Here is a 17,884-nt window from a genome sequence, read left to right as displayed (position 1 = left end):
GTGAGGTCCTCTGCGACCGTACCCAACGAGTGTGACTGGTATCTGTGTATGTGCAATAGCGGCTTATACCCGCACCATTCCCGCAGGTACGCGCTTGGCTCCTGATAGCCGGCGGCTAAAAGATTGGTAGCAGCAGTCTTTCTTACAACAGCTTTAAGTGACACGCGGTGCCTATGAACGCTTACTGATTTACTTGCTCGTTATGACCTACTGATTGATTGATTGATTAATTAATTGGATTTAGTGGTGCGCAGTCTAGGGGGGCTGAGCAAGCTGTGGACAGCGAATGGGGTCGCTAGGGTTTAGACTGCGCACACCATACTAGCTGCAGTAAATACTGTCAATACGAATATCCTCTGAACTAACAGTAATAATCCGGCTGTGGACTCGATCATCCTTGTAAATAACTTGTATATATTTATGAAATTGGTACCTACACCTGGCAATATCAAATCATGCTCTTTAATTAACTGAACTATATAACCGAGAGTGAATGGTTATTACAATGAATTCAACGGTCCAAATTGAGTATGTTTTGGCAAACTTGTTGCCAAAAAAAGATGCCAGGCGTCCAGCTCTGATAAAATGACATAAGAGCAAAGACAACTGAATTTTAGTGTGTTCAATAAATGTTTATCCTTTTCGGCCTGCAACCTAAAGTGTGTTTTGGATTTTGGCCCCCTGTGCAATTGAGTTTGACACCCCTGATCTAGAGGAAGGCAAAAAGACCCTTCTGAAGCCTCTCTAATTTGTCAAAGAGGGGGAAAAAATTCCTTCCTGACTCCAAGATGGCAATCAGACCAGTCCCTGGATCAACTTGTACTAAGAGCTATCTCCCATAACCCTGTATTCCCTCACTTGCTAAGAATCCATCCAGCCCCTTCTTAAAGCTATATAATGTATCAGCCAGTACGACTGGTTGAAGGAGAACATGGGAAGTACATTTTTTTTTTTTTTGGCAAAAACCTGACAAGCATGTTACAGAATTAATGAATTTGAGCCATCTAATTATACGATTTACCATGCTTTCTATTTGAGCCAATAAATGTTTTTTTATTTCACTGACTCAATTGTTGATTGATTATCTACATATTCAGATCAGTGGGATATAATTTATAGACTTTCTTTCTTAATCTATTAATATTGTTGGGTGGGATGGGAAGGCTGACTATTATCAACATAAGCCTAAGGCTAATGTGAAACATACCTTTTAACACCAATCTGCTGCCATCCACACTGCTTCCAGTCGCATTGATGGCTGTGGATTGGCGAAGCAAATGCCACATGTGACATGTAACTTAAATCATATTGTCTCACTTAACTGACATTATACAGAATCCTAAGCATGTATTTAAAGGGGATCTCCACCCAAAAACCTTTTTTAAAAAATCTTTTTATCCTTTTTTTATTATCTGGGTCTGACTCTTAAAACAATGTAACAGAAGTCAGGTGAACTCATAAGGCACCAGTATTGTATGTGTTTCAGAGTGATAGTCACCATATCATACAGAATAATTAATCTGCTTGCAGTTTTTGGTTCCAGAAGACACTTTAAAATGTTCCCATTTTAAAGGTGATGTTGACCCAAAAACATTTTCTGCATAAAAAAAATTGAATTGTAATTCTAAGCAACTTCCCAAAATACATTACTTACACATATTTAGTGGTTCTAAAGTTATTTGTAAATATGATTTTGGTTGGAACCAGAATTTGTCTTTCCATTCTCTCGGTTTGAATTGGAATTGGAGCCATGTGCAGAGAATGTAAAAAGCCAGACAGATCTTCTTTTGACTGCAATTGCATTTACAAATGACTTGATGTATTATGAATGCACATATTCCTGGTTGGTAGAATCAGAGCCTGCATGTGAGGTAGCTCTGTTTATTACTTGTTAGCCTACTTGGTAGAGCTGGGGTGGAGATGGGTTGTGAAGGCATTTGCTGTACCACTTTCACAATGTATGTGATCCTTGTACTTCCACGAATAGTATATCCTTTGGAAAACCTGACACCAGTTTAATAATGAAGAAAAGCAGCAATAAGCTTACTCAAGCAATTACAGCCGGAGTTCTTCTTTTAGGCATATGGAATCTGTGTTGCTTCCTGCAGCCTTATTGCAATGACATACAGCTAAACATACAGATTTACTTAACTTCTAAATTCTGCAAGCTGTCTTCCATCTTTTCCAGGGTTATATGCAAGCACAGTGCAAACCCCCAAAGTGCAAAGTACCAACATACATGAGGTACACACCTTGAGGCAGCACATGAGCTAACTCCTGGTGCAGAGGAGTATGGCCACGCTAAAGGAAACCTGAATGGTACATTTTAGCAGCCTGTGTGTAATTTTCAATTTTACATGAAAATATATATATAGAGATGAATTCAGCAGGGGGGCAACTGCACATAATAAACCATACAGTGTTGTGTTTCCAGTGATTAAAACCACATATATTTATTAATTTAACTTTAGAATCCAGCTTTCTTCCCACACTCTAGTTATGCCAATCCATCTACTTTCCTCTGTGCTTATCCTGTGACTTGGCATCTGCCTGTTTGAATATGTGGCAGAACCAAGCTTGAGGCTGGTAGTTCTGGGACACCCTGGGTAATGAAAGTTGAACTGGACTCTTCTGGCTTCTCTTCCAGGTTCCTTTAAAAACATTTATAAATAATTATTTATACTTGGGACTAGTGTTTTTTTAACTAACAAGAAGTGGGAGATTGTGCATACCAGGAGCTAGCATTCATTTTTTCAGTTTATTATGGCCATTACAGTTACCTGGTATTACTTTCTTTTTCTGTGAGCGATGAGACATCTGCCGGAGGTGAAGGCCTCAACCCAGGGCTCTTCCTGAAGGAAGGAAACATGCTAAAGGTCATTTAAAAATGCATGTGCAGTTATGGTTACAAATTTGCAGATTCTGTACCCATAATGCAGCATAAATAGATGCAATTCTGTTTGCATTTTGATTCTATGTGGGTGCAAGCTGCGTCTATCATTTTCATAGTGAGGATTTTATTCTTTCTGGTGCATATGTTCAAAGAGGCATTTGCAACTGATGCACAGTCTGGTGTACCTATTGACACAAACTGCTGTGGGAACCCTGGGGCTATGGCCAAATTCATGGATGTTGGTAACTCCAATGTCAGTAGACACCTTTGTACACCATTCATTAGAGGAGATAATATAGATGCATGGACTCCAGTATCTTAATGAATTCCATCAATATGAGCATTCCTTTCATCTGTTTAAGAGTACCTGCAAGCATTCGTGAATGACCCCTGCTAATTCATTATTACTGTTAAACAAATGCCATATGCTGGATTTTTCTTTGGTTTTCCTATTTTGACTCTTGCATGATTATTAAAAGAAGGGAGTGACCTGATTTGGAAGCCATTCATCTTCGCAAACAGCAACCTGAGAACCTTCTCTTTCTGCTCCCATGTCAAGTCACCAATGTCTATTTTCCCAGCCTGTATATGAGTCCTATGTGGGTAAAGAAAAAGGAGTTGGTTGATATGAGAAAGTCAGTGGCACAACAAACAAAGCTGCATATATCCTTTTCATTTTCATACCTATACATGTTTGTCTTCTCGACCATATTCAACTAATTAACCATTGGTTATGGTTAAGGGATAAGGTTGCCTCTAGTTACAGAAAGGGCATGATACACACTTCTTCTATAAAGCCTCTTACATTTACCACCCTGTCAGTCTGCTACCTGTTGTGGCACACATCAACGTGGCCTGCCAACTGTTGGGAACCTCCAGGCTGGTGAGTTAAAAATATAGGTGGCGAGAGAATTCTGAAAAGTTACATCAGCCTTAACTGAATGGTTGCTTTAAAGGGGAAGATTAACTTTTAATATGACAGTGATATTCTGAGAAAATTTGCAATTGAACTTCATTTGGCTAATTTTTAGCTATTTGTTCAGCAGCTTTACAGGTTGATATTTCAGCACTTATCTGGATTTTAGGGTCTTATTTTCCCTAGCAACCAGGCAGAGGTTTGAGTGTGAGACAGGAAAAAACAATAAGAGGGGTACTAATAATAGGAATATATTTATAATAACAATAACATTGTATGCTCATAGCAGTAGTTTTTCGGCTGCCTGGGTCAGGGGAAAGAGGTAGAAGAAGAAGGCAAATAAAAAAGACTAAATTAAGAAGACCAATTGCAAAGTTGCTAGGAATAGAACATTCTACAACTTATTAAAAGTTAAAGAAGAAGGAAAGGCTAATAAAGAGTTAATCTCAAGCTGCAGGCTCCCCATATTTCTTTTGAACTGATATATGGCACTGTATATTAATGATACATTATTCCTTTTATGTCACTTAAATTACCATTTCTCTGCCTCACTGAGATCATGACTAACATCATTAGTGCTGTGTTCTTTGTTATTAAAGGTTCTGGTCTTTGGGTATTGGTTTTTTCCAAGTGCAGCTTGCATCATCTTGCTGGTATAAGCAGACTGTGCTATGTGTCGGTAGTAGTTCCTACTAGATGCGATCTCCTGCTTCACCTGCCAAAGTGCATCCAAGAAGAAATGTTCTACTTCAGTTCGTTCCTCCAAAATATTTCGGGCTAATTTCTTTATACGGTTCATTTCCCGTTCCTTCATATGAAGTATCTTCTGTAGTTTCTGTAGTTCTACATTTCCCACCTGCACTTGTAACAACTCCTGAGACTCTTTATCATGTGCATCTTTCTCCATTTCCATAGTCATTTTCTCTAAAGCGCCTTCTAGGGCTCTGACATTCTGTTGTAACTCCTGGATTTGCACTTTCTTTTGAGAAACTTCCGAGATCTTTTCCTGAACCAGTAAATCATTGGTTTCCTGTTCCAAGAAAAATACTTCTTTAATTAGTATTGATAAATAGATTTGGTTAAGAAAATATACCCAAGCACAGGAAAAACATAGAAACTTTACACAGATGTGACCTGGTCAAAATCGTAGCCAAGGCCCTAGTGCTGAGAGGCAGCAACCATTGCACCACTATTGCACATGGCAAGATATCTCTGTTACACTTTGATCTCCAGTTTACATAAGCCAAAAGTCACTTCTCTTCAATTAAACATATTAGGGTTGATTCACTAAAGGTCGATAAGTTTTATCGCATGCTTTTTTGCGTTAAAATTGCCATGAAAAAAAAACGCGTGATTCGCTAAAGTATTATTGCATGTGTTAAGTCGCATATCGCATTCGTTAAATTTTGCGCTACCGAATCATGCGTTAGTACTATTTCTGCGTGCAAATTAACGCAAAGCGGTAAAATTAACAGAAATAATACTAACGCATGATTCACAGACACTTAGACGCGCTAAATATCGCATTTGTCTGTGCGAAAAATAACACCTACTTGAGGCAGGCGGTAATTATAGAAAAGTACAGTTAATGAGCTTTTGGCAATAAAATATGGACTTTGCAGTGGGATTTATTCAAGTCTGTGTTGGCCCTAGAGTGATGTAGCCTCCAGTTTGCAGGGAAATGGTCATTTTCATAAAAGTAGTTTTCCGAAAGTAATGGCGTGTATGGCTAATATGGCGTGCGTTTTTTCACATGCGGCGACTATTTGTGCGCGATGCGTTGATTAGTGCACATTCTGTCAAATACCGCACGGAAATAGTCTTCGTGACTTAAATAACGCAAGCAGCATTGCGTCTAAATTAACGAAAGTATCCTTTTAGTGAATCGTGCGTTAAGACGCGAAAAATTAGACGCGATAAAATTTTTAATGCATGCTATAAATAGCGTTCGAAATATCGACCTTTAGTGAATCAGCCCTAATTTCTCTTAGTAGCTTAAATGGAGCTACATCCTGGTGCTCTATTTACCATTCTAACCAATCCTTCTTTTATGCTAACAAATCCTTGTCCCCAGTTTCCCTTGAAGTGGTGTACCCAAAGGTCTGCTGTTATTTTCACTATAAGGGTTATGTAACAAAAGGCACTAAGTTTGCCCCAGAGCAGAAACCCATAGTAACTAATCAGCAGGTGTCTTATAAGATGGGCTTTGCTCAGAATTTGTAATGTGGCACAAGACAGAGAGTGCATCTGACACAAATGCATTCATTATGCCACCCTAAGTGGTGCAGTTTTCTACCCCTTAATGCTCTGCCACTTATGCTTGTGGCAGTGGCAAATGTTTCCATAATTGTTGCTTTTTGCCAGACATAAATCTTACCTACCTTTTCTTGGAGTAAGTTAAGCTTTGATTCCTCTTGTATCTTTTTGGATTTCTTTAATTCTTTCATTTCTTTCAGATGATAAGAAAATGCTTCCTTTAGGCGAACATTTTCCTTGAACACAGATTTCCTAGCTTCATCCAGCTGACTGTGAGAAGGACATACTGGCATAATTAAGATATTTATATTATAAACAAACCATACAAAAACAAAGTGTAAGTGTAGAGGCCTATGGCGCACAAAGCCCCTTGTTGAAACTTTTATGCCATGCTCACATTTGCCCCCCCCCATTGCAGTGCGCCCATTTAACATCAAAGCCACTTATTTTAATCTTAATATATTTTCCTAGAAAAGCTCCAAATAATTTTATACATATTCCTCCCTTCAGCAACAGAAAAGCTGACACCGACACATGAGAGGAGGGAAAGGGGGTCAGGTCACAAAAGGTCTCTCCTTTCTCCTGTCCTGGAATAGCAATGATTGGCTGGGGGCGGCTCTGTTGCCACCGGGAGAGACGGGGGCAGCTCTCAGGGATGGGGTCACTTGATACCACTTAGTTACTATCTTAGTTACTATCTTAGTTTGAGAAGTATATATACAGGATGTGGGATGCAAAACCACTGGTGATTGTAAAGAACTACAATACAAATCACAGTTATATCAGTACTGTCCAGCTAGAGGCCTGCAGGCTTGATGTAGTATCTCATGTCAACCCTTTGCTATCTGGTTGCCAATTATGATACTTCCACAAAAGCATGATGCACGCATTCAAGACACAACATATATAGTACAGGGCATTGAGTTTCTTTAGCAGTATATTATTGTTCTTACATGATTGCTTCACTGTGAGCTTTCTCTGCTAACATCATGATTTTCTTCTCTGCTTCCTTTTCCAGGCGTTGCTGAAGTCACGTTCATATATATATATAAGATATACAGTTTAAAACCAAAATCAAAGCATGTTCTCCATACAGTAATATTCCTCGTTGTGTGGTAAAATCTTTTGATGGGTTCCTTTGAGGAATAAATTATATGTTATATGCCCTTTCAGGCAAGCCTCAATATTAAATTGGTCACACTGAGGTGTATTTCTAATGTGCGATGACCAAGTGAAGAGGGAAGGTTCCTGGTAACCTGTTGCTTCTAAACAAAACTGAACCAACAACCTTTTGATCATTTGCCTGAATTATGAACAAAACCATCCCAAAAACCCATCAGCTTTAAGGCATTCATTAAGCTTAGGCCCAAAGGGTCCCATATAATATATAGCTGGTGGGTCAGCAATGATTTCATAAATCCCTAAAGCACCTGTTCTGTATGTATTTCAGAGAGATGAAGTCATTATATTTTACTGGTGTCCATAATCAACCTGGAATTAAGTTACCACACATATCTTTAATTTTTCCAAAGGATGTCCACCCGAAAAGTTCATTTTTTTTTTTTGCTTAATTGAAGAACATGTAAAGCACCTTTCCAATCTTATTAAAATGGTTAATTACTCTAAAGATTTTGAAAAAATTTATTTGCAATTGAAAGCAGTTTGTCTCTTACAATTCCCTCTTCTAATACTTTAAAAATAACCGTTTAATCAATATTCATTTGCAAGTTGCTTATAAATGGATTTTCTTTCATTATTTGAAGATTTTTTTTCCCATTTTCGGGTGAATATGGTCTTTAAGTGATGAAGTGGTCATCTTATTAAATGTGGTTGTTGGAAAACTTTGTTTTTCTTATAGAAATGTATGGCTCTTATATATCGAATGGGTAAAAGAAGGTATATAGTATAACATCTCCATACTCCGCAGAGAAGTAGTTAAAACTAAAAGATGAATCTCAAACCCAGAGACCAGATCTTAAATTCTTTGTTCATATGAACTACAGAGTATAAGCATTTCACTTTTTTTAAATGGTTTCTACAGGAAATGATGTGGCCTTTTAGCTGCCAGTGTAAGGAAAAATAGCAAAGATTATTTGTAAAACAGAGTTAAAGACGTTCTATATATTATCTTGACCCACCATTGTGTGATGTGTTGTGTACTCCCTCACAAAACACCTAACAGCATTGAGCAAAATAAAACATGGCTTCTAACCGTAACAGGACTGTATAATTTTATTATGACTATGCTGAGTACATAATACACAACAAAAGACATTCATTGGTTCACATTTGTACCTTTTCTTCAAAGAACCGTCTCTCCATTCTGGACATAGTCTCTTTATGATTCTGATTTGCTCTCCAAAGATTCTCCTTTACCTACATGATCGGTTAGAGCAAATGCAAAAGACATGTCAACTTAAGTCTGTTATTCACACTTTGGTGTATTTCAGTGATAGTATGGAGGCAGTGTGTGTCATACAGAACCAAATGTCTTAAACTCTAAATCTATATGTTCACCTGATTTTATAATAATCTAGCCCTCAAACATGTGAAACGAGTTGTGTTTTGACTTGCTTAGTATATAGAGACAGGGAGGAGAAACACATACCATACCTCATCTAACTCTTTCTCCAGCTCCACTTTCTGTCTGCGGAATTCTCTCATCATTCTAAACTCAGACTGAATAATTTGCATTTCATTGGTTTTCTGAGAATATTTTTCTTCCAGATGAGCAATTTGTTTGCTATAGAGTTCCACCTGTAGCAAAATAAACAATTTCTAAAAACCTCCATTGTTCAGTACACACAGTTATTCTGCACAGATGTAATAATGGGTAATATCAAGTGAGAGGCAGGGTGAGCAATGGGAGGAGCATAAAAAGCAGCAAGTACATACATTTTGGTACAACCACCTACGCAGAAAAAATGTCAAGAAATTTACAGATATAATTAGGTCTAGTTCGCTAATTTTAAACTATTATTATGTCTGTACAGGGTGGGAATGTAAAGTGCTGAACACATGGAGAATTGTGCCCAAAGTTTGCAATTTGCACCCTGCCCTGTGCTGAACCTTACTTCTGGGCTTTTCCAGTGGGATACATTAAAGAAACACCAAAAAATAAAAGCGTTTTAAACTAATTAAAATAGAATGTGTCTTACACAGCTAGAGTTTATATAAATAAACTGTGTAGCCATGGGAGCAGCCATTCAAAAATGAAAAAAGAGATAAAGTGCAAGTTACATAACATGCAGAAAAGCGCTGCAGAATACAATGGTGTTTTACAGAGATTTTCAGTTATCTGCTATGTCACCTGTGCTGTTTAGCCCCATTTCAATTTGAATAGCTGTTGAAAAGCTGTCGTTACTGTTCCTTCAAATGTTCTTAGTATTCATGAATAGTTTTTAACATTGTGGAATCTTTATAACAAGGCAAGTCTATGGAAAAATCTTTAGACATTTGTAATACAGTTATAGAAAGTAAACATGCAAAAGGTAAATATGTAATTGATATGACTGAGGGTTCATTAAGGGAATAGTAACACCAAAAAATGTATATATTTCAAAGAAATTAAACTATAATGTACTGCTGCCCTGCACTGGTAAAAGTTTTGTGTTTGCTTCAGAAACATTACTAGAGTTTATATAAACCCTGGTGTGTAGCCATGGGGGCAGCCATTCAAAAGAAGAAAAGGCACAGGTTATATAGCAGATAACAGATAAACCCTGTAGAATACAATGGTGTCTTATCTGTTATCTGCTATGTAACCTGTGCCTTTTCTCCTTTTTTCCAGCTTGAATGGCTGCCCCCATGGCTACACAGCAGTGTATTTATATAAACTATAGTAGTGTTCCTGAAGCAAACACCCCAGTTTTACCAGTGCAGGGCAACAGTACGTTATGTTTCAATTACTTTAAAACACTTTAATTTTTTGGTGTTACTGTTCCTTTAACACAAAAGTCCTTTAAACATAACTAGTAAACAAAACATGGTATCTTGTATTATTATTGTTTATTGTTTAGACCTGGCCTTTTAACTTTAGAAACCTCATTGGTTTCCTGCTAAAGGTTTTCTTTCCTGCTGGTGTTTGGAACATTTGATTCAATCATAATTCATGTCTGTCTGTGCACTTACCAGTTTTTCTCTCTCCTCTTCAGCTGATTTCTTCTGTGCAATAAGGTTTTGCTGTAATTTTTCAATCTTTGGGGGAAGAAACAGTGGCTCATAAGGCAGAACTACTACTCCAACTTAATTAATTGCAATAGAAGCAGTTTAGAATTAGATAATTGCAGCTGAGATTATAGCACTCTCATCAATTTTGCATCAACTTATTTTCAGGGTTTACTTATCCTTTAATTGCAGTTTATTTAAAAACTCTGGGCAACAAGTGAATTATGTATGGTGTGAAAAAGTGTGGAAAAGTTATCTGCACTTTTGATTTCCTGGTGCTCATCTAACTAATTATTTAGAATTAATTAATATAATATTTACTTTTTTTAATTAGATTTTATTTTTGATTTTTCAAACAAAAAAGAAAAAAATGTACATTAAGGGCTTTGACACACGGGGAGATTAGTCACCGCGCGACAAATCTTCCTTGTCGCGGGTGACTAATCTCCCCAAAATGCCATCCCACCGTCTAGAATGTAAATCGCCGGTGGGATGGCATGCGCGGCGGTGCATTCTAGCCGGTGGGATGGCATTTCGGGGGGATTAGTCGCCCGCAACAAGGAAGATTTGTCGCACAGCGACTAATCTCCCCGTGTGTCACAGACCTAACATTGACAAGAAGAGGGAAAGAGAGCTAAAGATGGAAGCAAGGGCCCAGATCATACCAAGGCTTGGAAGGACTGAGGCACAATTAAGTATTTTGCAGTTCCATCAGGTCCAATATTTACTTTCTGATAAACAGCATGATACATTTCCTCACTTTTTTTCTAACCAGTATAATATAAGATAATAATAATCTAAGATAATATCAGATTAGCCCTTTCCCTTTTTTTCTGACAAGTTCCTTGACTGGATCATGGTCAGAAACTGCCCAGCAGGTGGTGCAATTGTAACAAAATGTATTACTATTAACAGTACCTATTTCCCTTAGTATCTTTAAAACTTAAAAAATAATAATAAATGTAAATGGCAAAAGTGCTTAGCATAGCACTCTTCTTGATTTTACATTCATTTATTTGAAGGGTTTGCTTATCCTATAATGTACCTAACATATGTGTGCATCCCCTGTACTATATTTCCTAGAACAGAAGAAACAAATAAACAGAAATGGTTTATACATGTATATCATAATTGATTGTTATTGCAGAGAATAAGCAAATATAATTTTTGGCTGTTATTTTAAATAAGACAATTGATTTTTTCTTTTTAGTCCAAAAGGAAAATAAAAACACACATAACAATAATATAAATGTAAGGATCGTTAACATGTGCTTCCTAAAGAGATCAAATATCCGGTCAGAAAGAATGACATTGAAAGGAATGGGAAGCAAACAAGTACGATATTATCACTAGAAATACCAGCTCATCTTTTTCCAGGTCCTGCTTCTTCAAGAACCCAATGACTTCAACCATGTCTTTTTCCAGTTGATATTGTTGCTTAGTCAGATCCTCGTTGTTCTGGGCCAGACTTCGGGCTGCATCTCGGTACTCCACACGTGAAAATTCAGTTACCTTCAGCCTCGCCTCCCAAAGTGCTGCATTGGCCTTTGCTCTCTCTACTTCAGACTCTTTGTCCACTCTATGTTCAGTTTTCCCACCCTTTTTTCTTGATAATAATAGTAGACATATAGCAGTAGTTCATTAGCTATTATTTGGAATATATCTATTGGATATATTTCTGAGTGGTTTATTTATAAATAATGAAGATAAGGGCTCTTTTACTTATGCAAGTACAATGTGGCCTTAGTAACTGCAATTACATTCATTTTTTTAAATAGGAATTTTTAATAGTTGAATAATGTAACATGGCTATTAAAAGAAAAATGTGTTTTTCCTGATACAGGTATTGAATCTATTATCCAGAATGCTTGGGATCTAAGGTTTTACAGATAAGTGATCTTTCTGTAATTTGGATCACCATACCTGTGTCTTCTAAAAATCATTTAAACATAAAATTGGATAGGATTGTTTTGTCACCAATATGGATTTATACATCATAGTTAACATAAAGTAAAATGTACTGGTACAGAGAAAAGCTAGAAAATCATTTATAAAAAGTAGAATTATTTGCTTATAATGGAGTCTATGGTAGTTGAACATCCCATAATATGTATATATCTGGATAATGGGTTTCCGGATAATAAATTCCTTACCTGTACTTTATTTTAAAAAGGAAAAGATTACTTAGAAATGCTGATTCTGCCACTATGGCTATTGGAGACATATTGTATTACACTGTAGTGAGAGGCAGTAAATAAAACTTTGTTCTAATAATTGAAGATATATAAACTTTATATATATGCAAAAAGCATTTGCTTTCGTAACAAAATAATAATAATAGGCTGACTTGCACAAAAATTAAATGACCAGGTAGATACAGTATCTGAGGGCTAAAACACTGGCAGATTTAGTAATGTGGAAAACAGGCAGGTTTAGGAGGGTGGGAAGCTGAATGATCAGTGAGATGTAAGAGGAAGGACAGGCTAGAATAATCAGGTAGATTTCAGTCAGACCTGAAACTGGAATGATCAGACAGAGCCAAGTGTGAAAGCAGGTTGGCATGATCATGTAGTTAGATGAAGTGTAGAAGCACAGCATGATCTTTACCTTTTACCCTTCTTTCCCTTTCCAGTTTTCACTTTGAGCTTAGGCATTTTAGCAGCAAGTTTAAGTTACTATTTTCTTTTCCTTCTTTTTCTCTGATTTTCTTTTTCTCTGATTCTTCAAAATATACCTGCTCTCCAAATCTTGTATCTTTTGCTCTCTAATTTTCCCTCTGCCCCTTGTCTGCTAGTCTCTTTGCTCTGTTGCCTTTCTCAGTCCCTGTTCCTAGCAGTCTTTGTCTTTGGCTGTTTACAGACAGTTCAGTGTTACTGTGGGAACCAAGCAGGGTTGCCATGCCTGAAACATAAAACCAGTCACACTTCCAGCAGTCCTATTGTGTGTGAAAGAGCTCTGAAGGAAGAATACTGAATACCATCCAATCCAATACCAAGAGGGAATGTCTGTAAATTGTAAAAAAGTTTAGCTTACAAGTTGCATGTGCCCAACGACATAATCCAGCAGCCAAAAATAATCTTTTCAATAATATAAGTTGGAAAAATATAAATGGGGCTCTGAATAGTAAAAAAAACAAATAAACATACACACACACAAACACACACACACACACACACACACACACACACACACATATACTGTATATACACACACACAAGGCCAGAACTAAGGGCAGGCAAAAGAGACACATGCCTAGGGAACAGTAGGGCACTAGCCACATACCATTTCTGCCAGCCTTCGCCAAGTTCTAGGCTTCTAGCCCTCTGTAACACTAAACACATTGCAGGAACGAGCACACCTTGGATGCACTTAGCTTTTGGCCTAGTACTGTATATATATTTTTAGATAATATGCTATATATGTTAATATATCATAAATTATTTAAATTGTGTCTCGCCCTGCACTTCCCTGCAGTTAAATGCAGGAGTAATTGCCCATGTGTAAGAGCCCTAAAGGGCTAAAAGGCTTTGCATTAGGTTTCCTGTTTACACCAACCAAGGCTGTTCTCTCTTTTGAATGAACTCAAATATGCAGCTCTATATGTCTGGTTGCCAGGACAGTATAAAATATACATTTCTGTTTCAATTAATATGTATAGAAAAAAGGGGAAAGCAAAGTCTGTATGATTTACACAGGATTGCATGTTAAGTATGTTAAAACGACATTTGTACATTAAAACTCCTGATTTCTGTATTTCCTACAATCAGTCCTGCTACCAGCGCCAACTGCAGCTGATATAAGGAAGTTCTGAAAGGGCTGAAGCTGTGGCTAAGTGCTTACTCATTATCAACTGGGATAACCTTTTCATGTCTGTCTCTGTGTGTGTGCATTTACATAAATTGTGGCATGTCAGTAGTTCTTGAACAAACGTTTAAGACAGGGTACTTTGCCACCGCAGGAAATCTTTTCTCCTGCGTGTGGAAAAGCAGACAAAAATACCCCTTGCATTTGATGGATACAAACTTTACAAACTGAGATCCCGGGTAATAATGTAAAAATGCAGAAGGCTTTTTTTGAACAATTACAAGTACCTGGGATCACAACATGTACAGTGTTTTACATGCAGCAATCCCAAATAACCCAGGGAGGCAGGTATTTTTGGCTAATTTGTTGCCCACTGGAGAGGAGATATCCTGTGGCCAATAACATTTCTTAATAAACACAGTGCAAACTAAATTATTTAAATTTAACCCTATCTAATGCCTTCTATCTTTATAAGACCTAATACTGCATTTTAAAGTATATACATATGGCCTTGTCACGCTGTATTATTTGATTAGGTGGGTCAGGAGTCACATGACCACTCCACACGAGCATGGTAAGCAAAGCATAGAACAACTGAAACATGACAGAAAAAAACTGGCGGTCTGGCTAGAGAGGGATGGACCGTATTATGTGTAAGTGTCACAGCTCTGAGAAGTTTGCAAAAACACCTTCACTGACCGCCCAGATTAACAACGTCTACAACTCAGGGACAGCAGGACACACCAATTCAAAAACTATTACCCGAAATTAACAGACAACTCAGCAGCCAAAAATATGTTTTATTCTTGTATTCCAGACCAGAGACCAGAGCAGAGATGCTCAGCCCTAAACTGTTATGAAACTAAAAATCCACTCATGGGGATGCTGGTAGTTCTAATTCCAAGTTGAGAAATAATTTGGGATACACCAAAGTCCTTTGGTCTCTGTGGCCCAAAGAATGCAAATTCCATAGTCTACACAGAGCCTTAAAGATGGGTCATATAGTCTGCACTGTCCTGATAATTTGCTGCAGAGTTAGATCTGCAACTGTTCAGTGACTAACATCTGCAATATTATAGAGTAAGCTATATAAACTAATGAAATGATATCTAAAGTGACACAAGTATTGTGCATGCAGTTCACGTCAATGGGGAATAGGAGACTAGGGCAGGTAGTCACACGCGCAATGCATGACCTTTGCTTCATTAATATGTAACTGATTTAAAGAATCTGAGAAGTAAAGGTTATGAACTAAAGATAATTCCTAATAGATAGCATTTCATAAATGCAAAAAAAGGATTGGAGAAAAGTTCGATTCTTTGCAATTATGTAGTTCTGTAGAATTGAATAGAAACATTTCACAAAAACCTATTCTGCTTTGTACCTACCTCTCACTGTAGCCACACTGAAGCATCTATTATAGCATTAAAATGAGTTTAATTTGTGCACCACACAATGGGTACATCACAAAAATCACAATCGTCTGTATATTCAGAATAAATAAAAAGCTAAATAGAGCTGGTGGTATAATCATTTTATTAACAGATCTTTTTAAATAATTACAACTATCCTATTTCTTAGGGTTTTTAATGAGCAAATGTATTTGAACATGGATAAAACAGTGACAGTCTAGCTGTTGGTGACATTGTATAATGGTGTTTGTGAAAAGGAAGAATTATGGGGTTTGTATCTAGAGAGCCACAAGTTAGCTATAGTAATATGGGAACTACATGCTGTATGTTAGTTTGAAAAGTGGAACTTCTCATCTAGCAAAGGAGCATGTGTTTCTGGATTCTGGGTTCTGGATTTTTTTCTACAGTAGTGGTTAGGATTTGCTGAGCTACTTAGAGATCTGTTTATGCAAAAATATAATACATTTTTCTATAATTATTGAAAGGTTGTTACTTATTTCAAAAAGCCATACCTCCTTTTTTTCAATTTGTTTTAAATTTTTATCACTACAGCACATCATCTATCAGAAACATTTACACCTCATAGGACACTGACATAATGCTGTGTTTCTGGTGTTAACAGATTTCTTGTTTTGAATAAAAATATGGTAACCCCACCACTATAAAATGATTATATTGTTTTGCCAATCACTGGCATGTGTTATTAAACATTTTCTAAGAAGCTATTTATGCATTGGCATTAGGCACAAATATCTTTAAAAATAGAGAAGCTAAATATAATTTTGTAGCCCTGTATAATGCTGTGAGAAGAGTAGACAAAGTATGTGTAACTAGTTCAGTTGGATTGTAAACTAATTAAACTGTGCCCTCAGTAATCTGGACTAACTTTTGAACCAGCATTCTCTATGTAAATATTAACACACACAACATGGGAATGTCCATCGGCAGCTTTCAATAACTGTAGTGGAAATGGATCTTACCTTTCTCTAATGCCAGCAGAGGTGACATCAGAATATGTACTTGGGCAGAAAAAGGTTATTGCTCTCCATCAGGCTTATATCCAGAGCTATATAAGAACAAGGTAAGTGGTCTGATTCTGGCAGAAACAAAGGAATTTATCAGTAGAAAAGAATACAGAACAGCTATGTTCAAACCCAGCTATGGGTGAGTAATCGGCTACTTACATGCAAGCCAAGGTAATTATCTGAATGTATAGCTCAAAACAGTAGGCATAGTGATTTCTTTTCCTGTTCTGAATATCTGCAGAATATACTAATAATAATAAGTGCCTCATACCCACAGAAAGGATAAAAGAGCAAAACTAAATTTTAAGCAAATGCACTTATATTTTCATACAGATTGGCTCAACCACTGACTTACCTAAATTAAAAGGTTAATTGGGCTGATCCATGTGGATATGTAAACACAAATACAAAGGTTGGTTTCTATAGATTACTAATTCACTTGTAGCAATTATATACCCTGCTGCATAGCTACATTTCACACCAGTGTTTGTGTTTGATTGTGGACTTTTAAATGTAGCTGCACAGGCACATGAGCAGTAAACTTCCCACCTCCAAAAGTGTTTATTTATTATTATTATCAAAGTGGTAGCTTACCTTTTTCTACCTAAGTTTTTTTTAGAATAGGGTAGACAGTAATATTAAAGACAATGTCTTTTTGGTTTTACTCTTTGTGGTTTTTTAATTATTTATATTGTTGTTTTGCTTTTAAGTCTTCGGGCTTGGAGTTAAAGCTACAGTTTCATTACCTTAGCAACCTGAACCTGACAAGCGATTTAAAATAATAATACAGATGCCACACAGTCAATCTGCTGTTTGTTTGCACAGTTTGTGTTTGTCATTTATTTTACACTTCTTTTTTTCCATTTTTCTGGCATAAATAATTTTACACACAATAATTAATTAACATTAATTAATTATTAATAATTAATTAACATTAATACATAAATCATTTGAATCCTGGAAGATGTAGATGAGAAACATGCCTCAAGTAATCCCTACAAATTGTAGATATAATTACTATCCTATAAACTGTATAAAGAGAGCAGTAGATGCTTTAGGTACGACCCTTAATTGTATTAATTATGTTCTCTTTGCATAAGTGACTTGCCATTACTTTTTGAAAGCACTCAGGCTATATTTATTTTGCAGGACCATCACTTTCAGTATGAAAATGGAGTGGAAGGTGTCATTTGTATTTATGATTCTGGCAGCATGCATGATTGACTTCAGTTTATGTCACATGGAACCAACAAATACTTTAAAATCAGTTTTACCATTGGCAACAAGTGGACAAAATTCCCACAGTGATACCATTTATGGTATCATGTTTGACGCTGGAAGCACTGGTACAAGGATACACATATACAGATTTAAACAAAGAGCTAGAGGTATGAGTGAGGTCCTGTGCTTA

General features: G+C 36.8%; 2 protein-coding genes across 6 annotated transcripts in view; one reads left to right on the top strand and one right to left on the bottom strand.

The window, feature by feature from the left end:
• Positions 1 to 2,422: 2,422 nt before the first annotated feature.
• On the bottom strand, positions 2,423 to 13,096 carry bbof1 (basal body orientation factor 1). Its single transcript, XM_002938595.5, has 11 exons — positions 12,840 to 13,096; positions 11,592 to 11,838; positions 10,197 to 10,262; positions 8,679 to 8,822; positions 8,361 to 8,441; positions 7,019 to 7,089; positions 6,191 to 6,335; positions 4,346 to 4,839; positions 3,384 to 3,488; positions 2,781 to 2,852; positions 2,423 to 2,651 (listed from the first exon to the last, which is right to left on the bottom strand). The coding sequence occupies exons 1-11, from the start codon at positions 12,884 to 12,886 to the stop codon at positions 2,528 to 2,530; spliced, it is 1,596 nt and encodes a 531-aa protein (XP_002938641.3). The 5' UTR covers positions 12,887 to 13,096; the 3' UTR covers positions 2,423 to 2,527.
• A 3,232-nt stretch (positions 13,097 to 16,328) lies between these two features.
• entpd5 (ectonucleoside triphosphate diphosphohydrolase 5) overlaps positions 16,329 to 17,884 on the top strand; it is a 16,523-nt gene continuing 14,967 nt past the window's right edge. For 2 of the 5 annotated variants that reach the window (XM_031890500.1, XM_031890499.1), the window contains exons 1-2: positions 16,329 to 16,529; positions 17,623 to 17,861. In XM_031890500.1, coding sequence (XP_031746360.1) covers positions 16,438 to 16,529; positions 17,623 to 17,861 — 331 coding nt within the window. In that variant the 5' untranslated portion in view covers positions 16,329 to 16,437. 5 annotated transcript variants of the gene reach the window in all.

Source organism: Xenopus tropicalis, chromosome 8 (assembly GCF_000004195.4).
Source record: "Xenopus tropicalis strain Nigerian chromosome 8, UCB_Xtro_10.0, whole genome shotgun sequence".
Classification (NCBI taxonomy): Eukaryota; Metazoa; Chordata; class Amphibia; order Anura; family Pipidae; genus Xenopus; species Xenopus tropicalis.
The sequence above is the reverse complement of the archived record's forward strand: the minus strand, read 5'-3'. Positions and strand labels throughout refer to the sequence as shown.